Source organism: Bos grunniens, chromosome X (genome assembly GCF_055505025.1).
Source record: "Bos grunniens cultivar Pamir isolate PY7600 chromosome X, Bosgru_T2T1.0, whole genome shotgun sequence".
NCBI classification, from domain to species: domain Eukaryota; kingdom Metazoa; phylum Chordata; class Mammalia; order Artiodactyla; family Bovidae; genus Bos; species Bos grunniens.
The window spans coordinates 146,688,594-146,701,042 of NC_141194.1; the positions used below are offsets into that span (position 1 = coordinate 146,688,594).

Consider the following 12,449-nt stretch of genomic DNA (forward strand, 5'->3'; position numbering starts at 1 on the left):
TTATATCGAGAATCATATTATAAAGGATTGACATTTTAACATGTTATTTAATTATGCTATTTATATTCATATGTCCTAAATAGAGATGCCACATAAACTATAGAACAGCAGTTCAAAGGTTAATCCTACTACAAAAGCCAAACATGAAAACTTCCTGTTAAATTACTTAAATTCTTGAACTATGTATTAACAGTTTCCTGTCTGGTGTCTTACTCTTGCTGACAAAACACATTCTGATAAACAGCTTGAATTATTTTTGTTGCTCAAAATGAACTTGTCTTCCTTTGCCTATTATGTGACTGAAACTGAATGCTAAAGCAGGATGTACATAAAAATGCAATAATGTTGTCTCCTTTAATCCCTCTTTAGTTATTTTAGTGTCTATTATAAATTTGGTAAAATATGCCAAGATCATGCTATAATAATGATTTTATAATACTGTATTGATAATATAAAATGCAAATAACTTTAATGTCTAAGAATAATATTAACTTCTAAGAATTTAGTCATTTGAACCATAGACTGAATAAACAGATCGTCTTCTCTAATGTGAGTGGGCCTCATCCAGAAATATCCTCACAGACACACCTAGAATAATGTTTGGCCAGAAGACTCCAGGGCTGAGTCAAGTCGACACATAAAATTGACCATCACAGTCATATAAATAGTAGTCTGCATTGATGAAACATTCAGGAAATAGGCTATATTAATTTAATATGATTTAACACAATGTAATTGTGGATTTTAAAAGATGAATACCAAATCAAGGGCACACACATACACACACAAAAGACACTTTGGAATGTGATTAGAAGAAAGCATTTACCTTGAAATTAGGAGTAAAATAAAACAATTTAAAATTAATCTTTAAGCTTGACTAAATATCTGTTTTATAGTACTGGATATTTCAGTGCCATATGTATATCATTTAATTAGCCACTGAGGTTTTATATACTAGGCTAATCTTCCCCTTTTTTTTTCTCTCTCTCTCTATTTTTATTTTCTTTCATCAGACAGTAGATAGAAAGGAGAACGAGATATGGGATCATGCATAATAGTTATACAACTTCAAAGTTTACATACACTACCAGTAATAGGTAGCCATAAGTTTTGGAGTGTTTTATCTTTTTCTTAACCCTTTCATAAAAATTATGTCATTTATGAAAGTCAGTTGCAGTATCAAATAAAATGAAGTAGACCTGAAGGCATAGATATGAGTCCACACTTAGCCATTTACTGTGCAGGAGATCAAACCAATTCACAGCCTGTTATCTCATCACAGTAATTACACTTTCCACAAGATTGCATTGGTGATGACTTAATGTTTCTAAAAGAAATTTGTAAAGTATGAAGTGCTGTACAAGTGTAATGAATTATTAGTTTTAGTACTAAAGTCACCACTGTGCTATAGGTGAGAAGGTTTTCAACAAGGAACATCTGCTATAGTAAAATCACCAGTTCTCCCCCTGGTGCTTGCCTTAGTCACAAGGAGGATCTTTGTCGAAAAAGGCAAGTCAACTTGGAATTTAAGGTCTTAGAGCCTCCTGTTGGGACTATCAAGCTTGATGATTGATGTATGGAGAATTTTGTTATTAGGTTAACTAAGTTTCACAATGAATAAACTCAAGGGGATAAGTGGTTCATTGGCAGAAGTCTCATCTCCCACAATGACTAAACTCAGAATGGAGATGAAAGAGTGATCTGGTTTATCCAGATCCCCCAGTTATAAAGAGACTGTCTTAAGCTGCTTCCAAAATATCAATGTACTAGGCAATATAAGTTACCAACTAAACAGCTACATGCAAAATAATGAGATAAGAATATTCCTTCATATCAATTTCAAAAATATATTTTACTGCATTTAAACTTAAGATCTTCATGATGAAAAATATTCAAAATGGTAATTGTGTTGTCAAATAAATATGTATGATATTATAAATAGGAAAAACATAGTAGTGTTTTTATTTAAAAAGTTGAAACATAACTGCCTGAGATTTGATACTTGACAAAAATACAGCACAAATGACAGAAGAGAGAATTAAGGTAAAATATATAAAAATTGAAAGATAGCCCCACTATCCCTCAACAAACAACTTCATAAGAGTCACTTTCAGATAAACCTTAACTTGTAGATCTTTATTCATTGTAAAATATACCTTTTCCTTGATTAATCGTGTTTTTTTCACAAGAGGAAGGAGTTTTTAATTGACCTCTTTTTCTCATCATGAAATAATTCAGTATGTTGCCCCATCAAATGCACAGCCTCCCCCAGGCCTTCTTTGGTTCTTCAGCTTCAGAAGGCACATCCGACCCCCCTCTCATGGCCGGCAATAGCATCTATTTTTTTATAAATGCGTATATCTGTCTCTCTGATTTTTCTGAAGTTTAACAAAGTAAAATGCTTTGATAAGCTTATTTTGTTAAGAAGTTAAAGTACAAAATTTCAGTAGATCTCTCTTTTCTAGGAACACTTCATCGAGGTAATACAGAACCAAGAATTCCTCCTCCTTCCAGCTAATGAGATTTCAAAACTTTTGTGCAGTGATGACATTAATGTGCCCGATGAAGAAACCATTTTCCATGCTCTAATGCTGTGGGTGGGGCATGATGTGCAGGCTAGGCAACAAGACCTAGCAATGCTGCTTTCTTACATCAGATTGCCGTTACTTCCACCACAGGTATGGAAACTTACCCAGGTAATGGAAATTATAGTTCTAAATGACAACTGGACATTAATCTATTCCTTATCTGTTTTATATGGAGAATTTCTAGTACAGGATTTGTTTCACAGAAGGACAAATACAGCCTTCAGTTAGCAATATTAATAATGATAGGAAAGAGGGGAAAGAAGTTTTAATGAAAGACCTACAAATAGTCTCCAAACTTCAGTGTACTCATTAGTTTCAGTTTTCTCTCACCAAACAGCACTTGTAACAAACAGGAGAAATGACTAAAGCTAACTCTTTTTCTTTTCCTACCACCCTCTAGGAAAGGTGATAGTAATTATTACAGTAGCATCCCAGAGGAGACTCTAGGAAGGAGTTATTTTCTGGATAAAACCTACTAACTAATATGAGCAATTAACTGCTATGATTGAAACCATATTAAAGAGTTTCAGATGCACTAGAGCATCATTATAGTCAGTAATCAACTTTTATTGAAATACATAACAATGCTATGTTAGTTTCAAGTGTATAGCAGATTATATATATATATGTATAAACTGAGCATAACACACTCCAGGACCATCCATGTTATTGCAAATGGGAATTTTTTTAATGGCTGAATAGTATTCCAGTGTGTGTGTGTGTATACACCACATCTTCTGGTGAGTAGGCTTATGTCTCTTCTCAGTTAGTTGTTTCACCTGAGGCATCCCAGGATTAGTGCCTATAGTCTATTTGATAGGGGCAGGTCTGGCTGCTATTAAGCTAAAGGGAAGTTTCCAAAATGGCCCTTGCTAGCACCAGTGTCCACATGGTAGAATGAACTCTCACAACGGTTGCTGCCCATGTCTGATTCTAAGGTGAGCTGTCTATTGCCTTTCCTGGTGACTCTAAAATCAGCTAGTAGCTCCTTTCAAGTTCCTGTTTTTTCCCTGGATCCCAAACCATGTGAAATTTTGTGTGTTCCCTTTAAGTATAGAGTCACTATTTTCCACAGCCCTCTGAGTTTCCTGAATGTAAACCTTGCTGACCTTCAAAGCTAAATAGTCTGGAGTCTTCTTGGTACAGGACACCTGGACTAGGGAGCCCAATGTGGGCTTAGAGCCCTCACTCTTTTGAGGGGTTGTAATTATTTTCTTGTTTGTGAGTCACCCAGATAGGATTCTGGGTCTTGACTGTACCAAGATTTTATCTCTCCTATCCAACTTGTGGTTCCTTCTTTACATCTTTAGTTGTAAATGATCTTTACTGGTAGGTTCTGGTCTTTTTTTAAATCAATAGTTATCCTGGAAATAGTTGTAATTTTCATGTGCCCGGGAGAAGAGATGAGTTCAGAGTCTTTATTCTCTACCATCTTTGGAACTCCCAGTATATATTTACTTTTAAGACTGGAAGCTTGTTTGAAACTCAGCTTCTCAGGCCCCCACCACAAACCTACTGAAGCAATTTATGCAGCTGAAGCCAAGGAATCTGTATTTTAGCAAGTTTCTCAGATGACTCTTAAAAATTTGAGGTGCCCTGGTATACAGGTTCAGAAGCCCTTAATTTTATACTTCATAAAGAGGTACCTGGAATCTCACCAGCCAAGTCAAAACAGTGATCCATCAGAGATAACAAGTGGGGTGAGAACACAGCTGAGGTTAACCAGTGCAGCACAGGAAACTTCAGGGAAGTTTTATGGGGTAAGATTAGTTCCTCCTTTCCAACAACCTGCTTGCTGTTCCTGACAATGCCCTATGATAATGTGGGCTCCAAACTTCTAAGAACCAATCTAAATGACCCTTGGAAAAATTCTAAAAAGGCTAGTAACTTCTCCTCAACTAGTCTCAGGAAGAATACTTTACCTAGATTTTATTTCATTCAATTGGGATCATATTACCTGTCAGGCAACATTGGTTAGAAAAGATGGATATCATATACTACTGACGATGAATCACCTAATTACTAATACATGTACTTTACCTGTGTATACATGTACATATATAGATAAAAAACACCTGCTTTGTGCTTTGATTTGATGATAAAGATGCAGCCCCCATGGTGATATTACTTTAATTGGTCATGTTTGCTCTACCTCCCTTAAATCAACCAAAAATTTGATTGTTTCTCTAGCTACATGCAGTAGGACAGGAGATGCTTGCTTTGTGCAGACACAGCCATTAACTTCACTTTCAGTAACACATTTTATGAGTGCTTTTTCACTTTTACTCCTGGAGATTGTATGCAAAATACATATTCAAATGAGGAATGGTATGTCAAATAAATTTTCATTAATAAATTAGTTGCTACCATGAGGGTTTTAGTCATAAAATATGTTACTTAAGTAACTTAAAATATTAAATAATAACACATGCATTAGAATTAGCTTGAGTTTCCTCCAAAATTATATAAGTGAAGATGTTACTTCTAATGATCTGCTCTTTACTTCATATACCATGTATCATTACTTTTCAGTTACTGGCTGATCTTGAAAACAGCTCCATGTTTACTGGTGATCTTGAATGTCAGAAACTCCTGATGGAAGCTATGAAGTATCATCTCTTACCTGAGAGAAGACCCATGATGCAAAGTCCTAGGACAAGGCCTAGAAAATCAACGATGGGAGCACTTTATGCTGTAGGAGGCATGGATGCTATGAAAGGTAACAGAAGCAAATTAATTACTCTTGCTGCTGCTAAGTCACGTCAGTCGTGTCTGACTCTGTGCGACCCCATAGATGGCAGCCCACCAGGCTCCCCCGTCCCTGGGATTCTCCAGGCAAGAACACTGGAGTGGGTTGCCATTTCCTTCTCCAATGCATGAAAAAGGGAAGTCGCTCAGTCATGTCCGACTCTTAGCGACCCCAGGGACTGCAGCCTACCAGGCTCCTCTGTCCATGGGACTCATAATTACTCTTAACACCCTCCAAATTGTGAGGGTGGTATTAAAGCCATGTTGAAATGTGTGCATCTAAAGCTAATTTTTATAAATAAAGTAATATAAATTTTCTGATACTTTTTTTTTTTTACAATTGCCTTATGGGATATAAGCCTTTCATTAGATTTCATTAACTGTTAAAAATGTACTTTTTCTCTTATGAGGGCAATTTTTTTTCTATGATAAATTTAATTTCTTTATATTGAAGTATAGACTTATTATATTAGTTTCAGGTGTACACCATGGTGATTCAGTATTTTTTTAGATGATATTCTAAGTTATTACAAGATAATGGCTCTGATCCTTGCTACTTGTCCATTTTATTAACAGTAGGTTGTATCTGTTAATCCCATACCCCTAATTTGTCCCTCCCTCCTTCCCTCTCATTTTTAGTAACCACAAAAATGTTTTCTATAATGTATGTGTGTATCTCTTTCTGTATTCGATATACATTCATTTTTGGGGGGATTTCACATATAAGTGATATCATGTACAGATTTATATTTGTCTGACTTACTTCACTAAGCGTAATATGTCTAGGCCCATCAGTGTTACTGTAAATGGCAGAATTTCCCTCTTTTTTGGCAGAATAATATTTTACTGTGTGTGTGTGTGTGACACACACAATGAAATATTATGCTAAAGAATGCTCAAACTACCCCACAATTACATTCATCTCACACGCCAGTAAAGTAATGCTCAAAATTCTCCAAGCCAGGCTTCAGCAGTATGTGAACCATGAACTTCCAGACGTTCAAGCTGGTTTTAGAAAAGGCAGAGGAATCAGAGATCAAATTGCCAACATCCGCTGGATCATTGAAAAAGCAAGAGAGTTCCAGAAAAATATCTATTTCTGCTTTATTGACTATGTCAAAGCCTTTGACTGTGTGGATCACAATAAACTGTGGAAAATTCTGAAAGAGATGGGAATACCAGACCACCTGATCTGCCTCTTGAGAAACCTATATGCGGGCCAGGAAGCAACAGTTAGAACTGGACATGGAACAACAGACTGGTTCCAAATAGGAAAAGGAGTATGTCAAGGCTATATATTGTCACCCTGTTTATTTAACTTATATGCAGAGTACATCATGAGAAACGCTGGTCTGGAAGAATCACAAGCTGGCATCAAGACTTCTGGGAGAAATATCAATAACCTCAGATATGCAGATGACACTATCCTTATGGCAGAAAGTGAAAAGGAACTAAAAAGCCTCTTGGTGAAAGTGCAAGAAGAGAGTGAAAAAGTTGGCTTAAAGCTCAACATTCAGAAAACGAAGATCATGGCATCTGGTCCCATTAATTCATGGCAAATAGATGGGGAAACAATGGAAACAGTGTCAGACTTTATTTTTCTGGGGCTCCAAAATCAGTGCAGATGGTGATTGCAGCCATGAAATTAAAAGACGCTTACTCTGTAGAAAGAAAGGTATGACCAACCTAGATAGCATATTCAAAAGCAGAGACATTACTTTGTCAACAAAGGTCCATCTAGTCAAGGCTATGGTTTTTCCAATGGTCATGTATGGATGTGAGAGTTGGACTGTGAAGAAAGCTGAGCACCAAAGAATTGATGCTTTTGAACTGTGGTGTTGGAGAAGACTCTTGAGAGTCCCTTGGACTGCAAGGAGGTCCAACCAGTCCATTCCAAAGGTGATCTGTCCTGGGTGTTCTTTGAAAAGAATGATGGTCAAGCTGAAACTCCAGTACTTTGGCCACCTCATGCGAAGAGTTGACTCATTGGAAAAGACTCTGATGCTGGGAGGGATTGGGGGCAGGAGGAGAAGGGTACAACAGAGGATGAGAAAGCTGGATGGCATCACCGACTCAATGGATGGGAGTTTGAGTACACTCCGGGAGCTGGTGATGGACAGGGAGGACTGGCGTGCTGCAATTCATGGGGTCGAAAAGAGTCGGACACAACTCAGTGACTGAACTGAACTGATAGCATCTTTTTCATCCATTTGTTTGTTGATGACACTTCGGTTGCTTCCATGTCTTGAGTATTGTGTATGGTTCTCCTGTGAACATTGTGCTGCCAAGTCGCTTCAGTCGTGTCTGACTCTGTGCGACCCCATGGACTGCAGCCTACCAGGCTTCTTCATCCATGGGATTCTCCAGGCAAGAACACTGGAGTGGGTTGCCATTTCCTTCTCCATGAACATTGTAGTGGATATATAATTTTGATTTAGCATTTTGGTTTTTTGGTATATACACCCCAATAGTGGGATTTCTGGATCATATGATAGTTATATTTTTAGTTTTTGAGGAACCTTCATACCGTTTTCCATAGTGGTTATACCGATTTATATTCCGAACAGTAGCATACAAGGGTTCCCTTTTATCCACATCCTTTCCATCATTTGTTATTTGGAAACTTTTTGATGATAGTTAACTGATAGGTGTGAAGTGATATCTCATTGTGTTTTTTATTACCTTTCTTTAATAATTAGCAATGCTAAGCATCTTTTCATTTGCCAGTTACCTATTTGTCTTCTTTAGAAAAATGTCTATTCTGTTCTTCTACCCATTTTTTATTTTTTTTATATTGAATGTATGGGCTATTTACATATTTTGGATATTGACCTCTTGTATTTCACATCATTTGCAAACATTTTCTTTATTCCATAGGATGCCTTTTCATTTTGTTGGTATTTTCCTAATTATTTTTCTAATTAAGCTTTTAAATTTAATTAGACCCCCTTGTTTATTTTTTGCTTTTATTTATTTTGCCTTAAGAGATGGAACCAAAAATTATTGCTGTGATTTATGTCAAGTAGTGTTTTGCTTTTTTTTTCCTAGGAGTTTTATGGTATCAGATCTTACATTTAGGTCTTTAAACCATTTTGATTTTATTTTTGTATATGGTATGAAGGAATGTTCTTTCTCATTATTTTGCATGTAGCTGTTTAGTTTTCTAAGCACCACTTGTTGAAGACTATATTTTCTCCATTGTATATGCTTGCCTCCTTTGTCATAGATTAATTGACCGTGTGTGGGGGCTTATTTCTGTACTTTCTATTCTGTACCATTGATCTTTGTATGTGTTTTGGTGCTAGTTCCATGCTCTTTTGATGACTTTAGCTTTGTGGTATAGTCTGAAGTCTGGGAAGGTGATACATCCAGCTTTGCTTCCTTTTTCCACAAGGTTGTGTTGGCAATTTGGGGTATTTTGTGACTCTTATGGCAGCATTTTTTTTTTTTTTTATTTGAGTATTTGCTTTGCAACCTAAGATCTTTTCAGGGAGAACTTACAGCTTTATCATAAGTGGAAGGGATGAAGTCCTCCAAATTTGCTTTTTGACAGAAATAGGAGAATGACTTCTAATTTCTTGCTGTCAGTTTCCTGATAGATGACCAAAGACCATTTACAAATAAACTTGAAGCATTGATAACAAGATCAGCAATTCAATTCTGGAATAAAAATAGTGATTTTACAAAAGAATTGTTTTCAGTAGGAATAGGGAAAAATTTCTGAAGCCATCATGTCTACCTTGAATACTTCTTAAAATATTTTTTTCCCACAGTTCTGTTTCTTTACATTGATTTCTACCTATAGAACCATGTTGCCAAAACAATGAGGCAAGGATTTTGTAATTAAGAATTGGCTGTGTAGGAACTAAAATCAACTCACTTAAAAAATACATGGAAATGTTTTGACACCTTGTAGACAATGATGCAAAAATCAAAGTTCTATGCTTCTGGAAAACTATTTTTTCTTTTGGTATGTGTAATTGGAAATTGGAAGACCATATAGGAGATATGTCAATTAATAATAAACCTGTATAACAGGAGTTTGCAACTGCAATTATTTTCCAAAGTTGTAGAGTAACTTCACAGAACTAGTGTTCTTCAGAAAATAACAAATACAGTAAAATGTTATAATAGATTTTAAGTCTAGCAACTTGATATTTTACTGCATTTTGTTGAATAGAAAGAACAGGCACAGAATTTAAAAGGTGTATTGTTTGATATTAAATCAAAAGGGTATTAAGTATAAAATGTAAACATGGCTATCTATAATATTTGATTTTAAAAATATCCAACTAGCGGAGTGAGAAATGGGAAAATTTGTGTTTATTTGTTTGGTTTTTGTGTTTATTTACTGTTTTTGTTATTTTTTCAGGTTCTTGTCTTTCACGTTAACATTACACAAATGAATATATTACACAAGATGGTAATATGTATCTTCAACTCCTTAATAGCTTACAAAAATGAATGAAATGTGAGCCTATAATCCTTGACTCTGCTACCACAGTTTGATATGGAAAGAAGTAAAGCCATCATTTTGAGACTCTTGAAATACCTAGTATATGAAAATATAAAAAGCTTTATGGGAAATTACAGAAAACTACAATAATAGTAAATATAATTATTTTTGAATACTTGATCCTTGATTGGCATTTTGCAGACATCATTTCTAATCCTCACAGTAATGCTACAAGATAGATTTTTATTACCTTAATTTTGGAGATGAGGAAACTAAGGCTCTTAAGGTTAGATAGCCATGCCAAGGGCAAGCATCGTAGAACTACTGGACTGGGAATTATTACTCAAATTTTGTGTTCTTTGTTGCTATATTGCCACTATCTTAGATGAAAGAGCAGCAACAACAAAACTGACCCCTCTCTTTGAGGGTCTTAGAATTGAAAAACCAGATTGAACACATAGGAGCAAAAAAAGAAAGAAAAAAAAAAAACCTACATAAAGCAAAAATATTGAGGTGATAACATTTATCTATGTGAATCAGTATTGCATTTAAAAACATACCAATTTACATTCTTAAAATGTTTTCTATATGCATGCCTTTTCTTACAATGTGTAGTTTTATTTATCTTTTTAAGATACTTTTTGAACTTTCACCTTTTGATATTTAGGAAATATAGTACTTCCTCAGTCTTTAATTTCCTTTTGACTCATACAATTAACTTGGAATTAGTTGCTAAATATAGATACCACACAAGTGGCTGTAATTAACTATAACCCCTACCGTGTATATTAAAAGAGTCATCAAAAAGTTGTCAGTACGATCACACAGTCAAAATTTTTAAATGGTTGAATGCTAAACTTCAGGCTTTTGTGTATGCCACGTATTCAGTAAATTTTAACTTACTAAAATAATGAATTCTGAGAGACAGTATGGCAGGGAACAAATAAGGGCTAATATAGTGATTTTTAAGTTCATTTAAAAAAGATGGAGGAAATAACTAAATTATATATGTTCATGACTGCAGGAACTATTGTTCTAAACAATACCACAAAGTTTAGTTGATTTTGTTCACCCTTGAATAGATCATAAGTGAGAGCTGAATAGGAACTTTGAAATGAAGTAAGAAGCAATATTTGCCACATTTTAGGGCAGAAAATTAATAAACACAGAAAAAAATGTGAAGTGAGTCCCAAAGAAAAAGATTAGTTAAAAAAAGGAAAACTCTTTTTCTTTTTTTTTTTTTCCTCTAATTTTATTTTATTTTTAAACTTTACATAATTGTATTAGTTTTGCCAAATATCAAAATGAATCCGCCACAGAAAACTCTTTTTCAATCAAATACAGAGTTGCCATAATAAGCCAGCTAGATGATCTACATTTTGATTAGTAGGAAAATGGGCTAAAGACATTTCAGAATTAAAGATACAAAACTATCAGTCATATATGTTCATAGATGCAGATAAGAGATATAGAGTAAATCCATCTTTTATATTTTATTTAATGTTTGGAAAAAATAACTTGGCTTTAAGCAGATTTCTACATCATTTTAATGTAAGTCTTCTATATATAGTTGATTAATGTAGCTTGGTATAATTTTCTACTTACTTCATCATTAATACCTCTATAATTTTAGTAATCAGTGCAGCCTAGCTTTCATTTCAAGAAGATCTCTTCAAGAAAATTAAAGATATCAAGGGAACATTTCATGCAAAGATGGGCACAATAAAGGACAAAAATGTTATTATGTGAATAATGTGAATTAACACTGAAGGCCCATTTAAAAGGAATTTTCTTTTCTGTTCCTTTAGTCATTTGTTTTTTAAATAAACACACACATACAGACCAAACTGAGTAAAATAAAAGGGCGTAAATTAGTACATTGAATGTTCATAGTCAAGTAAAACTATAATGGGTGTGTAAACAGTTAGTAATACATTCCAAAGCAGTTTTTGTTGTAAAATATGGTGTCTGGAACCTGTGTTAGTACTAACAATAGCATATTATAGCCAAAGAAGTCATTATAAACATATAAACCATATATATTAAATAAACTATTTTATTCTCACTTTTCCATTTGGATTCAGAAGTGGTGAAATATTATCCTTGCCTTGTCATACAGGTTGGAGAATTATCTGGACTACTTATTTTAATTTGAACTGCAATCACTGATTCTATACTATAAATATAGATACATAAATATAATATAAATGATTAAAACATTTTGCACAAGTAGTTTTTAGCATTGTTTAATATCCCTTTAACAGGTACCACTACAATTGAAAAATATGACCTCCGAACCAACCGCTGGCTACATATTGGCACCATGAATGGGCGTAGGCTTCAGTTTGGAGTTGCTGTTATTGATAACAAACTCTATGTTGTGGGAGGAAGAGATGGTTTAAAAACTTTGAATACTGTGGAATGTTTTAATCCAGTTGGCAAAATCTGGACAGTGATGCCTCCCATGTCAACACACAGGCATGGTTTAGGTAAGAGCTTAATGTTGTATAGTCTAAAGACTGTACATTTACTAGAGCTTAAATAAGTGCATATCATTGAGATTTAGTCATACTCATATTCAAAATGTCTGAAAATTCTGAAAAGCTTAAATAAATGGTAAAAGCATGTGAAGTTTTTCCTTGTTTCATGTGTCATAC

At 34.6% G+C, this 12,449-nt stretch overlaps 1 protein-coding gene across 5 annotated transcripts in view; it reads left to right on the forward strand.

The window, feature by feature from the left end:
• The window catches only part of KLHL4 (kelch like family member 4), a 107,771-nt gene that overhangs the window by 51,485 nt on the left and 43,837 nt on the right, over nucleotides 1-12,449 (forward strand). For all 5 annotated transcript variants that reach the window (XM_086387235.1, XM_086387236.1, XM_086387239.1 and 2 more), the window contains 3 exons: nucleotides 2,466-2,678; nucleotides 5,121-5,307; nucleotides 12,057-12,281. In XM_086387235.1, coding sequence (XP_086243361.1) covers nucleotides 2,466-2,678; nucleotides 5,121-5,307; nucleotides 12,057-12,281 — 625 coding nt within the window. The remainder of the gene's footprint in view (nucleotides 1-2,465; nucleotides 2,679-5,120; nucleotides 5,308-12,056; nucleotides 12,282-12,449) is intronic.